The sequence below is a fragment of the Orbicella franksi genome, chromosome 11 (genome assembly GCF_964199315.1).
Source record: "Orbicella franksi chromosome 11, jaOrbFran1.1, whole genome shotgun sequence".
Taxonomy (NCBI): Eukaryota; Metazoa; Cnidaria; class Anthozoa; order Scleractinia; family Merulinidae; genus Orbicella; species Orbicella franksi.
This window is the reverse complement of record NC_138155.1, coordinates 23,739,437-23,761,793: the sequence shown is the minus strand read 5'-3', so window position 1 is coordinate 23,761,793 and position 22,357 is coordinate 23,739,437. Positions and strand designations below refer to the sequence as shown.

General features: G+C 37.9%; 3 protein-coding genes across 4 annotated transcripts; all 3 read right to left on the bottom strand.

The window, feature by feature from the left end:
* Window positions 1-2,205: 2,205 nt before the first annotated feature.
* Window positions 2,206-5,154, bottom strand: LOC145460448 (caspase-3-like). The gene is made up of 3 exons (XM_081445284.1): window positions 4,969-5,154; window positions 4,172-4,228; window positions 2,206-3,552 (listed from the first exon to the last, which is right to left on the bottom strand). The coding sequence occupies exons 1-3, from the start codon at window positions 5,063-5,065 to the stop codon at window positions 2,801-2,803; spliced, it is 906 nt and encodes a 301-aa protein (XP_081301410.1). The 5' UTR covers window positions 5,066-5,154; the 3' UTR covers window positions 2,206-2,800.
* A 552-nt stretch (window positions 5,155-5,706) lies between these two features.
* Window positions 5,707-14,811, bottom strand: LOC145460450 (ras-related protein Rab-29-like). Its single transcript, XM_081445289.1, has 6 exons — window positions 14,514-14,811; window positions 13,456-13,511; window positions 12,488-12,503; window positions 11,958-12,139; window positions 11,054-11,175; window positions 5,707-9,536 (listed from the first exon to the last, which is right to left on the bottom strand). Exons 1-6 carry the CDS (start codon window positions 14,629-14,631, stop codon window positions 9,380-9,382), a joined length of 651 nt encoding a protein of 216 aa, XP_081301415.1. The 5' UTR covers window positions 14,632-14,811; the 3' UTR covers window positions 5,707-9,379.
* Window positions 14,812-16,075: 1,264 nt separating this feature from the next.
* Window positions 16,076-22,328, bottom strand: LOC145502020 (sentrin-specific protease 8-like). 2 transcript variants are annotated; one of them, XM_081481320.1, is made up of 6 exons: window positions 22,204-22,328; window positions 20,208-20,296; window positions 19,431-19,539; window positions 18,947-19,062; window positions 18,193-18,243; window positions 16,076-16,832 (listed from the first exon to the last, which is right to left on the bottom strand). In XM_081481320.1, the coding sequence occupies exons 1-6, from the start codon at window positions 22,314-22,316 to the stop codon at window positions 16,666-16,668; spliced, it is 645 nt and encodes a 214-aa protein (XP_081337446.1). In that variant the 5' UTR covers window positions 22,317-22,328; the 3' UTR covers window positions 16,076-16,665. The 2 variants fall into 2 exon arrangements, with proteins under 2 accessions (XP_081337446.1, XP_081337447.1); XM_081481321.1 differs by lacking the exon at window positions 18,193-18,243.
* Window positions 22,329-22,357: the final 29 nt, after the last annotated feature.

The window sequence follows — 22,357 nt, the reverse complement described above, 5'->3', positions numbered from 1 at the left end:
GCGTAGTGCATCTCAAGTAAGCAAAGCATCTCAAGTAATCAAAGCACCTCAAGTAAGCAAAGCATCTAAAGAAAGCAAGGCACTTAAGGTAAGCAAAGTACCTAAAGTAAGCAAAGCACCTCAAGTAATCAAAGCACCTCAAGTAATCAAAGCACCTCAAGTAAGCGAAGCACCTCAAGCAAGCAAAGCACCTCAAGTAATCAAAGCATGTCAAGTAATCAAAGCATCTCAAGTAAGCAGTGAATTACTTAAGTACAACACCTCTCAACGGAAATTAAGATCGTCCTCTGAACACCTTCTGGCGACGCCGAAAGCTAGACTGAAAACATATGGAGAGAAAGCATTTGCTGTGGCGGCACCGAAACTATGGAACTCGATCCCACTTGAACTAAGATCCAGTAGTTTGATTGACATTTTTAAACGGCATTTAAAAACATATCTTTTTAAACAAGCTTTTTAACTCTTTTAATTTTTAGATTATTTTTTAATTTTTTTTTCCCCTCCCCCTTTTTTAGCTTTTTAAATATTTTTTTTTTATTTAATGTAAAGCGCCATGGACAAATAGTGGATTGGCGCTATATAAATATTTTATTATTATTTATTATTATTAAGCAAAGCACCTAAAGTAAGCCAAGCACCTCAAGTAGGCAAACCGCCACAAGTAAGTCAAGCACCTCAAGTAAGCAAAGCACCTCCAATAAGCAAAGCATCTCAAGTAAGCAAGGCACCTAAAGTAAGCAAAGCACGTCAAGCAAGCAAAGCACCTCAAGTAAGGCAAGCAGCTCAAGTAAGCAAAGCACCTCAAGTACGCCAAGCACCTCAAGCAAGCAAAGCATCTCAAGTAAGTCAAGTACCTCAAGTACGTCAGGAGCCTTAAGAACGCAAAGATTCTCAAGTAAGCAAAGCACCTCAAGTAAGCAGAGCACCTCAAGTATGCAAAGCACCTCAAGTAAGGAAAGCACCTCAAGTAAGCAAAGCACCTCAAGTACGCAAAGCACCTCAAGCAAGAAAAGGACCTCAAGTAAGACAAGAATCTCAAGTAAGTCAAGCGTCTCAAGTAAGTCAAGAATCTCAACTAAGTCAAGCACTTCAAGTAAGTCAAGCACTTCAAGTAAATCAAGCCTGTCAAGTAAGACAAGAATCTCAAGTAAGACATGCGTCTCAAGTAAGACAAGAATCTCAAGACAAGCACCTCAAGTAAGACAAGCAACTCAAGTAAGTCAAGCATGTCAAGTAAGACAAGAATCTCAAGTAAGTCAAGAAACTCAAGTAAGACAAGCACCTCAAGTAAGACAAGAATCTCAAGTAAGACAAGTACCTCAAGCAAGTCAAGTATGCCAAGTAAGACAAGCATCTCAAGCGTATCAAGCATATATGAAACATATTTCGGTACAATATATGTCCCCATACATGACGTACCTACCGGGAACAGCTACTCACCGGAACAATGGAACAATGGGAGGTTTGAAATGCACCAATCACAGCTGCCCTTCGTGATATAAATAGTACCGTGTAATCAGTCGACCTCATCGCCTTCAGAAGACTAGCAGTAAGCAGTCGAAACTTCGCGATCTACATCTCAAGTGACTACATCGTGAGACAAACAATAGAACACTTTATTATTACATCTACCATGATGAACAACCACCACCTTTTCCTCGACAATCAGATAATTCGCTCTCATTTTCTGCGCTTATCAAGTGATTGATATCTTGAGCCCATAATCTAACATTGTTCAATGTTAAATGAGGGATGTTACAAGCCCATTATGGCTTCTGATTGTGACTACTAAGAGATATCTATCCCTCCTTTGATTACTATCATACTTATTATTATGCTGATAATATTATTATCAGATAGTAATTATGAATGATCAATATATTTACAATTTTCAAGGAAATTTCAACTCACAAACCATGTACATCTGCAAAGATTTCTCAGAAAGGTTGCACCACACTACAAAATTAAGAGACCATACTTGTGTTCTTAAACTAGTTTGCAATGAAGTTGTTTTTAATGATGCATTATTCTCCCATGATAGCCTTAAGTGCAAGTGACTTCCAGTCCAGTCTCAAGAAAATAACATGACCTATTTGACATTTATTTATTTAAAAAAAATGATCATTATGTAATGCAATTCTAGGGTTTTCATTGGCTTTGCCATCATGGTGTAAGAACAATAAATTACACCATGCCCTACAGATAATTTTGGGGGGGGCGTTTTTGCTTTTACTCTACTTTAGTTTTCTATATTTTGAGAGCGTTTTTTTTTTTTAATATTATTCCACTTGCGCTTGTTGGATGTGAGATGATTATCATCTCACATCCAACGAGCATTATTCCCCTATATCTCATATCTCATATCAACATGCGCTCATGGAATACTATTGTTAAAGTGCATATGACTTTTGTGATGCACATTTGTAGTGCCAAGTTTCAAGAACACTGCTTCAATATTTTCAGAGATATCGTTTATTCAGTATTTTACCACTTTTTAGTTGCAAACAATATGACGTCATCACTGATCTAATTTCATAATAGAAAAACGTCAATATCTCTAAAATGAAAAAAAATATTTCAAAAAGAAAAATGCCATTCTTTTGTATTTTGAGAGGCCTTTCAAATAAGCAGAAATTACTTTTCATGTCATATGCACTTTAAATGTCTACAGATAATATATCAGAGATAACATCTACTGGGGTTCAATCCATTGCCACAGTCAGACAATCTTAATTTAAAATCCTACATGAAAATGCCTTGCAAAAGACATTGAAAGATAAATTCCTTGTCAGGGTAAAATTCATGTTGAGCTATACTTTGGATCAAAAAACACTTTCTTTCGTAGCATGCAGACCTGGCATGGTATTTGCTTGAGACCCTCCTTGCTGTAAAATCCAGCAACACGGTTGTTAACTCTCAACATCATATCCATGAGATGCTCTCTTTCTGCATATTCCTTGAACACGTCAACAACAGATGAGATGAACCATGAACCAAGGTGAGCCTGACGGTAGCTTTCATGGTCTGGAGCTGAAGCAAAACAGATGAGAAAGTCAGCATCTGCTGGTAAAGATGAACTTGAAAGTGGAATGGGGTCGCTGTCACTCTCAACAGGTACTGTATCTCGTCGAGAACCCCGACAAGCTTGGAAGAGAAATATTTTTGGTTTCCCTTCCAGTGAGGGGCACTCATTCCGTCGGAAGAGAGATGTGATTGCCTCAATTTTAATCAGTTCTTCATCTGTACCATAGATCCCATCTTTTTTTCCATGGCTAAGGATCACACACACAAAGCAGTCATATCTTGAAAAGTCTTTCTCTGCTGTGGTTTGCAGTAACTTTATCATTTGACTTCCAGTTTGGTTGTCTTCCACCACATGTCGGAAATTGAAGTCATCAAAGAGACTTGTCAGATTCCTTACGTCATCATTGGAGCCAGTACGCTCAACGTCATCCCTCCGCGGGAAGATATAGTTGTTTATCACCAGACAATAACCAGACTTTGCCTTGTAATTAATATCATCCCCAGAGGACTCTTGACATGGGGCATGAGCTTGAATTAAAGAAAATTAAACATTATTATCGACTGTAAAGGGATGACAAAAACAAGTAAATGCTTTCACATCCCCTTTGGAGGCTCAGTGGCCTCATGGTTAGACAGTGTGCTTGTCTCAGGATCAAGCAGTCCAGGTTTGAGCCCTGGTTGGGGGTCATTGTATTGTGTTCTTAGGCAAGAGTCACTTAACTCTTACAGCCCCTCTCTCCAGCCTTTTGTATAAATGGGTACAAGCGAACTTAATGCTGGGGTAACCCTGTGAAGGACTAGCATCCCATCCAGGGGGGAGTAGAAATATTCCTAGTCACTTCATGCTACAGAAGCCGGAGAAAAACAGCGGCCTGATGGGCCACTTGGGTCATTTGCAGACTTATGCTTATCCTTCCACAACCCGGCAGTCCCATTATTTGAAGAAAAGTGTTTTTGCAGAGTAAAATAACTTGGATGGATAAAAAGCACCATTATATGGGAATGGGGAAGAGGTAAGGGAAGACAAAGATAATAGCCATACAAAACTGGGTTACATTAACTGGGTTTACAAATTATAAGAAAGGATTAAAATTTCTGAACACAGTCATGGTGTTAATGATTAAAAGATACCAGTGCCTATTCTTACTGCTAGTTGTCGTTGCTGCAGCTGCTTGTTCCCGGACAGGCCTTTGCTGTGGTCCTGCTAAAGTTAAAAAGAAATCAAGTTAAAAAGAATAAGTAGTCATTTAAATGCATAAGCTGCGATCAAATTAGCATCACAGAACCTGTTATGGAGTCTTAGAAATCACACGACGTTTGTTGCTATTTTTAGAAACTCAAAAAGGGGTTTTCCCACAACCGTTTCACTTTGCTTTCGATCAGTTTCAGTCACACTTTTTTATTTTATCTCTCATAGTACGGCTTTCCAATAGCTTAAAATAAAATGAAAGCTAACACTGTTTGAAATTGTATGGCTTTAAAGTGACAAATTATTACAGAAATCGCTCTCGAGATTGACGTAAAAAAGTACATCGTGTACAGGCTCAAGCAAGGACCATGTAGGATCGATCGATTTTGAGTAAAATAAGTGTAAAAAGTTAAAATCGTTTCATGGATTTAAAATAACAGCTAATTCCACTTGCGACGGTTTCACAGAAGTCTCAAAATTAATGTCTCCGGTTTTGCGACATTGTTGTACGTGTCTGCGCCCAACATTCCAATTGAATATAACAGTATTTTTGGAAATAAACGCGCAAAGATCGCTTTTGTATACTTATTAAGGTAAAGCTAGCACACGCCTATAGTAATAAATCGCCAGTTACGAGTTGTTAACTCGAGTCTTCACATCCATCTCTGCGTACTGCAACTCTTTTCTTCCCTGAATGAAACCCAAAAACGGAAGAAATAATCAGTCAAGGGGAAAGGAAAATTTGCCGGACTTACCTCCTGCGACTGGAGCCTCAACGGTTAAGTTGGCATGATCTCCTATCACTACGGCACCACTACAACCTGCCACATTTACTTTAAACTTACTTGACATACTAGCGCAAATGGAACTTTAGAATTCCAGCTAGAAACGTGCGCTGGAGTTCTCGCTAAAAATGGCGGAAGTGAGCGCAAGTGAAGGGGAAGTCGTATTTCTGGTCAGCGGGCAAACAAGGTACTGCTAAGTACTCTATACATGACGACACATAGTGCACCGTTTTTCTATTTACAGCACAGATGTCGGTGACAACAGAACTATTAGTTAGTAGTTCTTTTGTTTAACGGTGGGGAAATTTGTAAACTGAACTTTTCCTTATTGAAACTGAAATACGTAAAATAATGCACAAAAGAGATACAAAAGAGGGAAACATCAGCACTAAGATACAAGTGAAATCCAGCACTGATTGGCCAATAGAACAGATAATAAGGTAGAAAATATGGGATTTTGTTTTCTTTGTTCAGTTATGGAACTTGACAGTATCTGAGTCTAGAAATTTAAACACACAAAAAGGCTAGTACTTGGTAGATGTCTTGTAACCTTGTAATTAATTTTATGCTTGGTCAATAAGCCATACTTATTACATGGCCGGCCCTAATCTGCAAACAGGCAAGATGAAATAAATACTGCATGAACCATTATAACCAGAAGTCTTAAAATTCAGCTTGCTACTGCATTTCATAACAAAATGAATGTTTATTTGCCCTCCTGTTTAATCCTCCTTCTCATATATTTATAAATTTACTATAATTTACCGAAAATAATCATTAATGACTACTCAGTCACTTTTGTTTAAGTTTTGTTCTGTTCACAGACTTTCTATTTTCTCCAACATTGTCAAGGGTGACTAAAAAATAAAACATCTTGGGCCATACAGTGAACGAATGCCAACACAAGGAAAAAATCCCAAGGAGACTCCCAGATAAAAAGGACAGGGGTGTTTGTCATACCTTTAGGGGGTTAAAAATGTGGTTTTGGTCCCAGTGGGGTACTATGGGAATTTCTGGGTGGGGATGTGCCGCTGGGACCCTGGAACCCTTAGCCTATACCAGAGCTAGTTCAGCTGAATTTCGCTACCCTATACTAGAGTAAACTCCCCAAATCCCCCCATCTATTGACACTATTGAGGCTGATTTGTGTAAATTTAAACTCGCCGATTTGATATTTTTATATTTTTGAGTGGCAATTCCTGGTTTCCTTAGTCTAGATAAACTCTTCAACCAACTACTCAGTTGAAAAATGATACCCTATTCTAGACCCAGACGCTCTGATTTATATACCCTATCCTAGAGTAAACTGCTTGAAAACCATACCCTTCACAGCGGCACATACCTATATAGCCCATATATGTTAGTGCCCCCCCCCCCGGGGTTTTGGTACCTCCTAAGGTATTCAGCCTCAAAAGGTCCACAGTGGGAGCTTTTCTGGTACCTATTAGGAGATAATGTGTTGTTTTAGAATTGGTACCTCCTAGGGGTGAAAACATTTCAAGCCACGCCCACAAAACAGGAATGTGGTACTTCTTGGGGGTTCTTTTCAAAATTTCTGGCAAGCATCCCTGTCCTTTTTTATGTGGGAGTTCCCCCCTGGAAAAACTAATGACCTTGGGACAAACTAGCTAAGTATGATGCTGGATAGTACAAATTATGACAAATTAATATGCATATATTAGACAATGAAAATTTGTCTTTTTTGTTCTGGAAATAGCACAGCGCATGTTTTGGTCTTTCCTTTTTGTACAAAAGTTTGTTATAAACAGCTTTCTACGATCTTCTGGTAATAAGCTAGTAAATGATCACATTATATAACATGATGCAGATTTTTATTAAAAACCCTGATTCTTTTGTTATTTCATAAAAATAAAATCTACATATAATTGTTTCTTATACACTTCTCTCTATAAATGTTTTTTAATTTTAGATTAAAAAATAAATATTTCTTGTTGTACACTCAGTTCTTGACCCATACAAAGGAAACATAACAACTTGAACAAATTAAGTAAAAAAACTCCATACTCAGTACAGCCACTAAGTCTTAAGTCACCTGTTACTGTGATCTTCACACCTAAAACACACTTGTTACTTTGTGGGTGAATTATATCCAAAGGCAAGTTCACCCATTTATCATCAAGGGCATACCAAGCATACTCAGCCATTAACAGGTGTTATGGGTTGTAGCCCTCAATGACAGCAAGCTAACATGCTGGGAGAGAGTCTCTAAATACGATTGGAACTTGTCAATCATGTTCGGACAATAGCCAATCAGATACTACACTACATGTATCTTGTAGTCTTATATGACATAATTTGGTAATCAATTATATTTAAACGGAGGCAACACATGTAGGGTAGGCTTGTCAAGCTTATGGATAATTCAAACTCTGGGCACTTTCTATTCGATCAAAAATTCTAGTTGAATTTCTGGACATTTCCAGTGGTGTATTCGCGAACAAAATTTTCTAGAATTTCCCGAAAGTGAGAAAACCTTAGAAGGTATACCAAACTTTTCCAAACATTCCTTTCCATTTCTGTCCCACTTGATTTTGCTTCTGCAATTTCCAGAATTTTCAGTTAAATGGTTAACATTTTGGAAATTCAACAATTCTTGGATTTCCAGAAACCTTCCCAGGAAATTTCCATACAATTTGCCCCCATGTTGAAAGATCCAGAATTTCTGGCCAAATGGAAAGCACCCCTGGTCTTGCATTTATCTAGATGAAAGTTCTAAATTAATCAACCGTCGGTTGCTTTCAATGTGTACATAACTATAGAGAATTTCCATGTAGACCTTGTTTTGCTATCACATGTAAGTTTTGTATGACAAATTGAACAAATTGCCTGCCAAAATGTCTATCTAATCTTCTGACAGCTAGTGATCTTGTCTAGAGCCAGCCTGCTTACTTGATCAAATAAAGAAGCCCCCCAAATATTTTGGCCTGAATTTAAGAATTATTTTTCTCTCACTTGGGATAACAAATATATGAGCATTCTAAAAGAGAATCTTTGTAATTCCCTCAAGTAAGGCCAGGCAAAATTGAGCGTACATGTACAGTACATGTAGGTGTAACAAGGCAAATAGATACAACAAACGCAAGAAAATTATCTACATGATTGGGGGTGAAAACATTTGCTTGTGAATACCAAAATTTCCTTAGTTTGAAACCCAATTGGGGGAGTACTCTTTTATATGGGTTATATAGGCATGTGCAGCCCCAATGGGTATGGTGTTTTAGACATTTTGGTCATAAATAGGGTATCAATTTTGGTCATTCTAGTCTCAAATAGGGTATGGTTTTGCACTCATGTTTTGAATTTGCTTTTTACAGAAGAAGCTACTTTTTTGTCATTTTCAATAAAAGACCATCAACAAAAGCCCTTCACAATGTCTTTAACATTGGTCTGGTTTAAGTAACTAATTATGAGACAGGTTTGAAAGAGGGTATTGATTTAAGAGTCTGGTCTTCGATAGGGTATCAAAATTTTTGTCAGGTTCTAAATAAGGTAGGGAAAATCACTGATTTTGGTCTTAAATAGGGTAAGGATTTTGGGACGTGGGCCGCACACCCTCGCCCAATTTATCTGAGAGTAACCTCCCCCACCCCCCTGGGTTTATAAACAAGTAATTTGTACTTTATAATAATACATTTTAATTTTTATCCTAATTTCTTCCATGACCTCTCCCCCTAAACAATTATTAGGCATCCTCTTCTGTGAAGGTCTTTTTTTTAGCTCACTCTAAAGGAGACAGAAGTAACATAGAGAATTTTTATGCTGACTTTAGGGGCTTAAAAGGTTACTACATCATTATATTCTCTCAACTAGCACTATAAGGAATGAATGGAGACCTGTAAGGAGAATTTGTAGAGGAAAACAGAGCTAGGGCGTTGATACATATATTCCTTAAAATCTTCCAATTAGGACTATTAAAAATAAGAAGTGTATGGAGACGACCCGTAATGAGATCTTTTAGGCTAATATGTATATCATTGGGCCAAAGGGTTGATTTTCCATTTAAACCATCAAATTCTACCAACTAATTAGTATCAATCTTATACTAGCATTCTATCATGAATGCTGTTCTCTGATTGGCTAACTACTTACACTATCTATTCTGTTGTAGATAATGAGTAGCTTAATGTTGGGGCCGCTTCCTTACATTTTCAAAGTGTCTGTGAAGAGAATTTAAATAAAGTTTTGAAAGACTAGTAGATTTATACTAAAACAATTAGCTAATTTGCTCTCAATCTCTACGCATGATAGAAATCTTGAGCTCATAATATAATTGTTACACAGAATTAATAAATGGAGGTCAGAAAGGAGAACTGAACTGTCAACAAAGCAAACTGGACACTGAGAGAGGTTTTTCATCATCCTATGAACTTGAACAACAGGACAATTTGCCAGTATTTTCTTTTGCTGTCTTGTGGCTGGTGAGTTCAATAAATCCTCCTTGCTCAGCCCCTGTTTTGATTTGTACATCTTTTTCTTCATCTTTTCTGTAGTTGTCCATCAGTTCTGTTAATAAGTAGCTGAAAACAAACAATAGCATAACATTTAATCATGTGCTACCAACCAATGATAAGTAGAAGTGAAGATTTTGTTGCCGTGCTAGCCATATACAGTGATATATAGCTCCTGGGTGGTGAATAGCATGGTCCTTCAAGAAATATACATCTTGCAAAATTTGTTCTCACATACTTTCACAGTCTCACAGATTTTGCAAAAGGTCACTCAAAAAAGCTTACTTTTTTTCTCTCCACCTATAGCAAGTAATCATTGGGTTTTTCCACTCACCAAAGTTTCAGCCTCCAAAGTGCCTGCTATCCTAAAGAAATTTGTCTCAAAAGAAGCTCAAAATTCAACTTTGGAGACTGCCATTTTGAAACTGTACTTGGCAGCCAAGCCAAGTTTATGTGATGTCATTCTGTCCAACTCAAAATTGGCGGGAAGCAGAGAAACCTGCAACCGACTTGGCACCCCTCACAAGGTCAGCAAAATGTATTTTTTTCAAGTGATTATTCACTTGTCACTATCTTGCCTGCTATCATTTTTGGGGTTTGGGACACATTTGGTTCAAAATAATCAAGCAGCCATAACCTAGATTGATAGTTAAAAGGCTTATCGGAAGCCATGGACAAAAACCCTTGGACAGAATAACATCACGAAAACACAGCGTGGCTACTGAGTACTGTTCAAAATGGCAGCAACAATGTCAAACTTTGGGTTTCCTCGGAGACAAAACCCTGCACTTTAGAGGCTCAAAAACTTTGAGTGAGTGGCTAAATTTTGTGTGAGTTTGTTCTTCGCATTGACAAAAAATACTTTTTTTTGGAGTGACCTTCTCCTCGAACAGAAATTCCAAGGGGAAGTGGGGTTTCAAAAACCAAAATTTTTAAAGGAGAGTATGAAGCTAAAATGGAATTTCCAGGGGGGGGGGATTCAAACTAAGCCTTCCATGGGAGGGGTATGTATATTTTCTGGAACAACATATATAACACTGTCTCACAATAGCCTGCATGTAGGTGCACCCACCCCCTAAGAAAAAAATTTTTTTTTTCTCACTGGAGGGGGAGGTACAGCTACACATAGCTATCTCAGAATCTTCATATCTACATGTTCATAATATTATTTGTAATTTGGCTGTAAATTCACAATTTTACAATAAATAATTGTACAAAACCTGTTTAGAGTACTGTGTGCTTGTAAAAATGATGTCTGACAAAGTATTGGAGCTTCTATTTGCCACTTTTAAAAACCAGCAACTATCTGTACATTTATCAACATGATTGTACATATTTGTATATAAACAAAGAAAAATAGAAGTGGTTTCACACAATCATAGGAGTGCTCAATACAAATACTGACATATTGAAGAGCGAAATACAAATTAAGATAGAAACTACAGTTACTTGAGTTTGACGCTTGAAGCGATCATCAATACATCATTAATAAGATTTATTAATACTAAATAACACTAGACATTATATCACTTTGGAATTCATTATCCCTCAAAATAGTATAATTGAACATTTAAATAAGTTCTTACGCCATTGTTTCTGTGACATTAATATCTTCCTTGACAGACATTTCTGTCCAACCTAGGAATGCATTCTCTCGGCACATTCTGTCAATTGCCTCTTTTTCAACAGGCCTTGTTGCTAAGTCACTCTGATGAAGAAAGAAACAGTGCTTAATGATGAGATAATCCCTTACTGGCATTTTAGAATTTCTGGGTTTCGCTTTGTCTGGGATCATAATGCGTTGTATTCTTGGGCAAGACATTTATAATGACTTTTACAGGGCTTTGCTCTCCACCCATTGACTAAGGTTAGTATACTTCCTGTTTGGTCTTATTCCAGCGAGCATGAAGCAAAAAAAAAGGAATCAATAATCTTGAGAGTAAATATGGTTGTGTGAAATGGCCTTAAGGGTAGTCTAATCAAATGCCATGGGTTCCCGGTGACACCTCCCTCCCCAAAGGGCAGTGTCAGTAGTACTTCTCCTTGTCAATTCCTACTAAGTGCTAGCAAGTCTTGTTTATTAAAGTTCTACTCTGACCCTTAGTAGAGATGCCAACCTAAAAAACTGAAATCCAGAAGATCACCAATTTTCCCTAGAGCTTCTCAACCCTAAGAAGCATACCTTAACCAATTCAACCACAAAAATGCGTCCAAATATTCCAAAATGTTCAACTTCCCTCCAAAATCAGCCAAGACAAGTGTGAAAATGTATTTATAGGCACTTCTCTTTTGTATCTGGGAGATTTGGTGATTCAAACACAAGACCGGGAGTCTTAGTTGGCCTGTATTCAGGAAGACTGACATGGATGATCCAGAAGAGTTGGCATAGAAGCCTTAGGATCAGGACAGATTTTAATTTTAAATTTTATCTTGTGTACCTCTCCTACAAGGTACAGCAGTCTGCTATATAAGAAAGAGTTTCTAACTTACTTTATTTCCTACTAAAATACATGGGATCGTCTTTCCATTGGGTAATGTACATTTTTTATCCAGATCTCTCTTCCATTTGATTGTACTGTTAAATGTCTGTTGACTAGTGAGATCGAACATGATAACGCAGGCTGCAGCTCCTTTGTAGTAAACTCTTGTCATGGATGTAAATCTTTCCTGGCCTGGAATGAAGTCAAAGTAAAGCTTTCAATGAGAAAAAGAGTTGAGAAATGCAGAAGATATGCACCTATATTCAGGACCTTTGATTTCCTTTGTTTGGTGTTTATCATTTGTCGATCATTGGTTAACTGGCCTTTGTCAAGAGAGTTATTTTCAATTGGCAGTTGGGATGCGCCTCAGTGGCCATTGCTGATGTGGAGAGGTCGCCGTTATAGGGAGGTTAAAATAAGAGTGAATGTCTGGACTGTCCGCCAGGACATAACAAAGTAGCTATTGTAGAGAGGTGGCTTTTGTAGCGAGGTGGCCTTGAGTGGAGGTTTGACTGTAAAATAATTAAACACTCAACCTACCAGCAATGTCCCATAACTTTCACCATGCACCACAACAACATGAAACAAGATAAAGAAAGTTAAATCAGTATGTCAATTACAAAATAATCCTAACCTGCAAGTGCGATTACACTAAAGCACCTAACAACAAGATTTAAATATCACCTTGAAGTTAATAAGACAAATTTATCTAGTGCTCTGAGACTACTAATAATAAATCATGATCCCACTCTGAATATGCAATTATAAATATCAACGAGTAATAAGATATTTGTCATGTAACTAAGATGAAAATTTCATACTTAGTTAACATTCTAAAATACAAGTAGGTATTAATAAAATTTAAGGTTGGATAACAATATCTTTCACAAAAGTCACTGTCCAGCAGATGGCATAGTTTGTCTAATTTATGTGGTCTGTAGTGCTAATTCCACCCTATGAGCATTACCCAGGCCCACAAGGCATGACCAATGGTAAAATCCTGGACTCGCTGGGATGCCGAGAATCTTGTTTGAAAATCCAAGACCAGGGCTTAAAGTGATTTTAGACTCCACGACATAGAGAAACACACTAGACTGAGACTTTGTGGCTTATTGCAGAGGATGATTGTCTGATATATTTCCAAGATCAGATCAAAACATCTCCTACATCTCACTCAGTTAAGTCCTCAAGATAATTTGGTTTTATCAACTAGGTTGATAATGTGAATTGGCCACCATAAAGAGATTCAATTCACATTATCAACCCAGTTGATAAAACCAAATTATCTTGTTATACTCCCCACTGATGCAGCACCACAGTTTCTCTAAAAACTTACCCACTCTATTCATAAGTCCTCAAGAGGCTGACATGGGAGATCAGTTTCTTTGTTGACTTTGGCATGATTTTCACTTCTCTATGTGCTTCACAAATTAAATTTAAGGCAATTCCTGTCATCACCCAGTAACCATAGCTACCTTTCCCTTGACACAGTAAGTTAATCTACCCACCTGAAGCCTTACAGTAGTGTCATCTGACAATCTTATGACTTTTAAAGCAAAATCCACTGTAAAGATACAACATGTTATTATTTATTTAATATCTATACAATCCTATGAGAAATTTCAGTGTTCAGTATCACTGCAGTATATTCTTATTAATTTTGCAGTGCATGTATAATTTTAGTAGTAGCCCATGTGACAAGTTGAAATGAAATGAGCATCAACTCTTACACTTCTTTTGTACTCTCCAAACTTCTTTTGTGCATCATATAATTTGATAATGTAAAAACAGTATGAATCAATAGGCTATTTCAGAGTTATCTTATACATCTGTTTTAAAATGAAACCTTGTGCACAACCTTTCATAAAAAATAAATTTGATTTGCATGAAAATGAACCTGAAGGCTGAACACATTTTCATGTGAATGGTTTTGCACCTAGACTCGTTTTGAAAAACAGGCTATTAATGCAACTTGGAAATGGCCTTTTGTTACAGTTTGGACACTGGACCATGAACACCTGACATTTGAATTCATTCATGGCACATCTCCTTGGTGACCAATTAGAGCTCATGTAGGCTTTCCATATTAACATAAGAACTTGCATTTTTACACTGTATAAATGCTTATCTAATCACAAGAACCCTCATTCTGGGTCACCACAAAGAGGTGTACAAAAAAATGTGAAGTGTTCATAGTTCAAAGCATGCATTCATTTGATTTCTCTTTTGACAAATATAATATTTTAATTTTAAACCTGCAGTGTTACTTTGAATACCACGATGATTGATTGCTGATCAATCTAGAAGACCAGAGGATGAAGAAACATGAAAATGCATAGAAACTGAAAGATTATTTACCGGTAAAATGTCTACATGTTGAAAAAATCCTTTTTTTGCTGCCATGACGTCGTCGAAGAACGAACTCATAAAGATCATTGGAATTTTGAAATGTTACGGGGATTTATGCTAGAACAAATGATTAGTTTCAGTCGTAATGTCAGGTTTAAAATACGTATCACCTCGCAAGTTTGACAATTGGTTGGAAAATGTAAACACATATCCTCACCTCCTACAGTTGGTTTATATTCCCTCCTCGGGTGACTATGCACGTAACGTTGAACAAAGCTTGTTTTTCCAACAGTAGCATCACCTATAATGATCACTTTAAAGAGTAATTCTGACATAGTTAAGCTATTTGTCCCACTACTAAAAGATGGAGCTCTCCTCCATTTTACTCAGGTCTTCACGTGACTTTCAGCTGAGTTACCGGAAATAAAGCAAACGGAAGTCGAAAAGAGATTGAAGTAGTTTCCAGACCTCTTACAAACGCTAACAATGGGCATATCACACCCACATCCCACCCACACCCCTCCCAACTTTTTATTATCCTAACCATTTGTAAATACTAGTGCAAGGGCAATACAGATGAACGATATGGAAAAATCAGTTTTTAATCTAAACTGGTGCAGAGGCTTGGCCCACTCTCTCAAGAGAAATTTAGAAAACATACCCGAAAGCACGGTCCACACTACGCCGGAGAAATTTGAAAACGCAACCTTTAATATTTCTACGTCTAGGCCTACCGCTCACACTAATTCATCACCAACACGAAACTTTACGAAAACGCTCTTCAAACCGGAGGAATTTGAAAACACCGGCTTTGCGGTTTAGTGGGGACGGAAAACATTTTGAAAACGAAGCTTTTCGAAATCGATGACAGCATGATAATTACGCGATTTCCCTGACCGAGTTTTTCTCAAACACAAATCCAAAATGACCGGTAAATCTGATTACATTGTTGGGTTTCCAAATTTCTCCAGCGTAGAGTGGATGGGTCCTAAGAAATGAAATTCCTTGGGTGAAAATGATCAGAGCCAGATAACCTTTAAAACTACAGGGCTGGGATGCTTGGACACAGTGATGTGCTAGCCTCTTCCAGGCATTCTGTTGGTTGAGGTGAAGCACAAAGGGCAGCAAATGTTCCCCAGGAACCAATTAATTATGCCTGAAACAGGCTACCACCCCGAGGGGACTCCCATATAAAAAGAACGGGGGTGCTCGTAGTACCTTTTAGGGGTTTCTATTTTGGTTCCTCTTAGGGTGTTCAGCCTTAAAAGGTCCACAGCGTGCGGGAGCTTTCGCAGTACCTTTAAGGGTAGTGAGCCGAAAAAACATCACAGGAGATAATGTGTTGTTTTAGAATTGGTACCTCATGGGCCAACTTCGTCCCCAAGGCTTTTCCCTTAAAGGTGGGGGCACGAGGTTGCTCTTAGGGGTGATTTTCAATTTTGGGCCACGCCTATAAAACAGGATCTTGGTACCTCTTAGGGGTTCTTTTCAAAATTTCCAAGGAACAACACCGTCGTTTTTATATAGGAGACCCCCACCCCCGGGGCTGCCACAGGGTAAGCTACCAAGTCTCAGGTTCCGGTCATTATTGGTCATTATTGATCTATACAAAATGTCACAAAGTGTCCAAAATACCAGAGGCCCAGAACAAAATGATCACAGCATCTGCGAACATGTGTGGTATTCACTTCTACAGATTGTCCAAGAGGACTGTTGACTATTTTTCCAAAAGCATTAGGTTAGGAGCATAATGATGTTGCCTTCTAACCTAATTATTCTGAATGTTTATAATCAAATAACTGAAGATTCAGTGAGCAGCAGTTACATGCATAATTTAGCAAGTAAAATTTTGTTTTGCAACACAGCTGCAAGTTAAACTGCAAGGCATTTGGGGTGGGCTTAGGAATCAGATATGACTGAAATATTTTTTTATTTCTGTTGGTTTTTTTTAATTTTTATATTAATTATATTATTTTTTAATATTAATTTTTTTTTCTTTTTACCAGAAAGATGGGTATATAACCACGACCATATAACTGATATTTCAGACCATTCAACACATTCTTGGAAGTCACATTGTTTAAAACCAGTCCTTTTTACCATTTTCCTAATAAATTATCACTCACATTTCTGACATTTTCAAGGAGATCACCTTCCAAAAACATGGTTCTTAGCATGTGCTCATGTTTTTCCTTCATAAAAAGTATTTAAATTTTCTAAAAATGACACAAGTTCTGTAGTATCTTTCTAGGGTTCGACAGTCCTGCGTCAGCCTTCCCCAAGCTAGGATGCTGTTGTTCCAACACACTTCTGGAGAAGGTGTTAAGATCAATCTTGACAATCAGCATGATTGTCTTTGCATTCATTATTCAGATCTTTGTTTGTCCAAGGTCAAGGATAAGTTTCTTCAGTGCTCTCCTCTTTTGTTTAATATTTTCTGCTGTTACTGTGTCACTCAGAGATGTTTCCTTACTGGCAAGAAAGTTTTTGCAAAGTTCCTCAGCAACACAAATGACATAGACACCGCAGTCATAACCTGTTGAGTTTGAAACCACATTAAATAGACTGTTCAAAGCTTTTTTTTCAGAAGGTCATAAAGGAAACAACAGATGAACCACAAGGAAAGCAAGAATCTGCCCAAGCCCTGATTGGGCTTAACAGTGCAACTACTCAAACCTAGCCACCTAGAGGAAAACTAACCAATCAAAAGATTAACTGAGAGCATCACAAACACTATGGACTCCTCTGCCTTATAAACAATTTTAAAGATTCAGTCCTTGATGGTGAATTACCAGATGTTATAATCACAAATCTTGCTCCAAAAATATGGCTTGAAAACTCATTTTGCAACAACTAAAGCGTAACCGTTGAAAAGTGTACAAATTTAGGATTGAAACTAACCAATGAACAAATGGCAAAGTTTCCCAAGAGGTTCGCAACACCTGGCACTTTGTTGCGTTTTCAATTTTGTTCAGATCTACTGTTCATATTCATCAATGTTATCACGGTTATTTGAGAAAAAGATCGCTATCCTTTGTTCTCAAGTAACATTCTGATTGGTTAACTCTTTTCCAAGTGGCATGGTTTGAGTAGTTGCACTGTAAGTGGAAAAGTGCTTTTCTTGCTTTACTTGACCGTACTCAATCCATAATCTTCTGAGAAGTACACCATGATGCTTTTTGGGGGGTCACAATTCAGGTAAGGAAGTTTGTCGTTTCATTAAATTTGTTATATCACAATTGCACCTCAATACAGTTGAAGCTCTCGTAAGCGGACACCCTTAGAACGTGAAAAAAGTGGCCATAACTGGAGCTGGCTGCTTATGAGAATGGTTCTCGTAAGCGGCCACTAGAGGTGTAGGGGATAGATGGCCACTTACAGGAGCCTATGCATGTAAGTGTTGTTTCGCAATGTAACCGGACATGGATGACAACAAAACGAACATTGAAATATGGTACTGTAGTTACTGTAAAATCATTGTGATGAACGGCGATGTGAAGTTGATTGATAAAACAAGATACAGAGGTTGTTAATAGGATTTTCTTTGGGGTGTCCGCTTACGGGAGCTTAAAAACAAAGAAAAAGTCTAAGTGTTAATCTCTGAAAGTGTCCACGGCCACTTACAGCAATGTCCACTTACGAGAATGCAAAAAATACAGAGTTTGTATGGGACTTAAACAGGGTTTCAAACAAGGCGGCCGTAAGTAGAGCTGTCTGCTTACAAGAGTGTCTGTTAAGAGAGCTTCGACTGTAGTCAGATTGACCTTGCCCTAAATTCAGCAAACAGCTGAATTTACCATGCAGCAAATTAATCAAATAGCTTAAATAAACCCATTTTTAGATTGTACATTCAAATATGTATGTAATATTAGAAGAGCAGGAAATAAAAACGTAACTGTTTGTTTGTTGAGGACACCTGCTTTCTACAAAAGCTGGACTTCCTTTAGCTGTAAGAATAAAAACAGAACGACCCATCATTTAAATTTTTTAGCACAATCTTTTGTTTAAGCCTGGCCAAATTGTGTGTCATACTTTATTCACACATTCTCTCTGTTTACCTGGGAGAATAATAGTTGAATACTGATAAATTGCTCCACAAAAATAAACCTGACAAAAATTGTTGTAGTTGGCAATCCCTTAATATTGAGTAAGATGCTAACTTGGTAATGTTCATTTTATGAATTTGTTGACGACTGGGCAGTTCAATTCTCAAAAGGCAAATGGGAAGTTACCCGCAACGGACTAGCATCCCATCCACGGGGGAGTAGAAATACTCTTAGTCACTTCATGCTACTAAAACCGGAGATAGGCGCTGGCCTAGTGGGCTTCTGGGCTCATATGCAGACTTAACCTACCAGAAAAATGCTCCACAAAGTGAAACTTGACAAAAATTGTTGTATTGGCAATCCGTTGATATTGAGTAAGATATCTATGTGGCAGTGTTCAGTTTATGAATTCGTTGATGACTGAGCAGTCTGATTCTTGCAAGGCAATGGGTATTAACCCACAATGGATTAACATCTCATTCAGGATGAAATGCCAAAATCCTAGTGGTCTCTTGTGCTAAAGTAAACTACAGCACTAGAAATCTCTCGACTCAAAAAGGGTTGATTTTACTGCCTATGCTGGTATTCTATGCAAGTATCTTACCATGTAAGAAAGGTTCCACATTTCTTGCAAGAGATCTTGCAGCTGAGGTGTTGTAAGCATTGCATGAGTCGTAATGATGAAAACTGTTTGTTTGTTTATTATACATCAGCAAGCTCCTGATAATAATAAAAATAAAATCGTTGGTGTTACTGATAAGAGAAGAGGAATACTGTCTTCGTCTATTTTTCTCTCACCTGCTTCCTTGAGAGACAAAACAGCACAGAAGAAAAATAACAAGTTATATTTTTTTTTTCTTACAGTGCCATCTAGCTCATATTATTCCTAACCCCAACAACAACAACAACAATCAAGCAAAGCTTTCGAGTAGCAAAGCTTCAAAGTAGCAAAGCCATCTCACTGATATGATCAGTTCAGAGGCTTGAAAAAAGACTGATAAGCCCAGACTAAATATAGTGCTAAAGTTGAAGAGAATACATTAATAGTACTTTTAGTTTAGAGACTTGAAGGGCTAAGCAATGCTTACCAGTGAGATCCTCCAGCTGAAAGTTTGGAATCATTATCGTTCACTGCAAAGAACACCAATTTTTGGTTTGGAAGATTCAGCGGCTCAAGAAAAATACCAATTTCAATGCCTGTAAAAAAAAAGGTTAATGCATAGTCTTTGGCAGTATATTTCTGTTTTTGAGCTACCAGGATTTTGCTCTTAAGACTGTCTGAAAAAGATCAAAACAAGTGTTTCACCACTGTGTGCAAAAGGAGTGTAATCAGGAAATAAAGAGATCTTTTCAACAAAGAGCTTTCTCAGTATGCAGCAGTCTTGCATCCTTTTTAGTTGGAGTTATATGTCAACATACAAATTCTCCTTTCTGTTTTTAACACATCTCTTTTGGCACTAGTTAGGAGGATTTAAAGATCTATTACACTTTAGACTTTGACACCAACATACAAATATTCTCTACAAAATTTTAAATACATTTTTAACAGTACTTGGGAGAATTTGTTTGATGATGTACAACAACTCTTTAAAACCCATTGTTGACATACAAGTTCTCCTTACTATCTCCATACATTTCCCGAAATATTAGTTGAAAGAATTTGATAATCTAAATGTACTGCGCTGACTGACCTTGCACTTAATTGCTACTACTTATTTCGGTTTTTTCAGTGATGCAAAGTGACTAGGAGTATAACAGCTGCCCCTCCCCTCCTCCTCGGATGGGATGTTTATCCACTATAGGCTATCCTACAATACACTGTCCAAACCATTCATGATCATTAACAGAGAGAAGTCCAATCTCACCTTCACCAAGCTTCAAGAACTGTGTAACATCAGGACTGATAAATACCACATCATTTGATATCTGTTTAAATTGATTATGTGTAAAGTAACTGCAATGAAAGGAAATTATGAATGCAAAATAATAATGTGGAACCTACGTTTTACAGCGATGCCCTAACAAGCCTGCACAGGTATAAGGGGTCTACACTTATAACCATAAAAAAGACGCCTTCCAAGGGGGGTAGCTGGGTCGCCATGTCACATTCTTTCGTGTACCAATGCCGTCTAACCAGCAGAAGCAAATGTCATTGTCGTTTTTCTGCATGCAGTCATATGACACTCTCGTTACAAGGTTGATTTTCTTAGAGTTTATTTGATGGAAAAGCACTCAAGTTTCTGACATTTACAGACTTTACACAGGGGCGGATCCAGGATTTTTCTTAGGAGGGGGTGCACCACTGAGGAATGGCGTAACTGACTGGTGAGGTATACAAATGTTAAAAGTGAATACGAAGAAGGATTCATCTCAGGGAGGTGCACACCCCCTGCACCCTTCTCCTAGATCCGTCCCTGTTACAAGAGAGTACAATTTCTAAATAGGCAAAAAGTCCAAAAGGGACAATGTTGCTGTCTTTTCTAGTGCTTGTCGTGTCACTGTCAAATTTTAACACTGAATTCAATTGGCTTGTCACTGATTAGAAATTCCTGTGTCGCTTGTCGAAGAGAGGTCTTTGATCTCATGCCATATTCCCCTCTTTTTATCAAGGAAACAGCATATGAGCTGGAGGGAGAATCAATCAGTTTATCAGCCATCACTTGGGTTATTTTCTATGTGCCCCTTAAAGATCTATTGTAGCTTGAACTCTGGAGTGTAAAACGCAGACCACAGACTGATAGGCATATGGGCTGGGGGAGCTCCAGCCCACCAAAATTTGGGTAAATCAGTTTTTTAGAAACAAGAGATGAAATTTGGGCAAATTTTTAAAACATTTCCATTTGTTTCAAGAAATTACAATGTCACTAAAAAACAGCAAATAAAAATACTGGTAATCAATATACAATAAGGTAAGACTCAATACTTAAGTGGGAGGCGCGGTGGCCTCATGGTTAGTGCGCTCGTCTCTGGATCGAGCGGTCCGGGTTCGAGCCCTGGCTGGGGACATTGTGTTGTGTTCTTGGGCAAGACACTTTACTCTCACAGTGCCTCTCTCCACCCAGGTGTATAAATGGGTACCGGCGAACTTAATGCTGGGGGTAACCCTGCGATGGACTAGCATCCCATCCAGGGGGGAGTAGAAATATTCCTAGTTGCTTCATGCTACAGAAACCAGGATAAGCTCCGGTCTGATGGGCCACTTGGCTCACATGCAGACTTTACCTTTTACCAGTACTCAAAAGTAGTGCGAGTCGGCATTTTCTTAAAACCCCTTATTTTTTCATGTCTCACAGTCACTAGACAAAAGCTCTATTTTGTATGAATTTGGAATTTTTTCATTCTCAGTGCCCACTTTTTAAGCATTGCAGAAATTTCATTCACGTCCTTTACACTGAATGTCATGAAGAAAGAAGCATTCATTAGTTTCTATTCTACGAAATCAAAGCACTGTATAAACTGGTGAAATCTGCTACCACTGAACTCAATCTGGACCTCAAGAACATAGGGATAGTTTGAGGTCTGCAGACTGTCTGCAGTTTACACTAATCAAATTGGCCCTTGAATGGCAAAGAAAGAGGAGGAAAATAGCACATTGAAGGGCTCTGTTTAACAACATACATTTACAAGTGGCACTCTATCACTATCACCACAAAACATTCTTGGCGTCGAAAGAGTTTTGGCTTTTGCTGTGAAATAAGCTTAATTTAGCGCGTGTTTCAGTATTAAACACAAACAAAAGTGCCCGCTGTGGAGATCAGATTTCGAATTCAAAATAGTAATACTCACTATCTTTAATCTTTAATCTTTAATAAGTATACTCCTGAAACAGTAGAACTATACTAGGAGTAGAACTATACTCACTCGAACACAAATCCTATCAGCCTATCATTCAGCCAACGACCTTCCTGGAGCAAACTGAGATCCGATTCCCGAAGAAGACTATCGTGAAAGCTCAACACAATTTCGTCCGCCATTTTTTCAAAATTTCCTGGTAAGCATGTGATTAATTAGGATA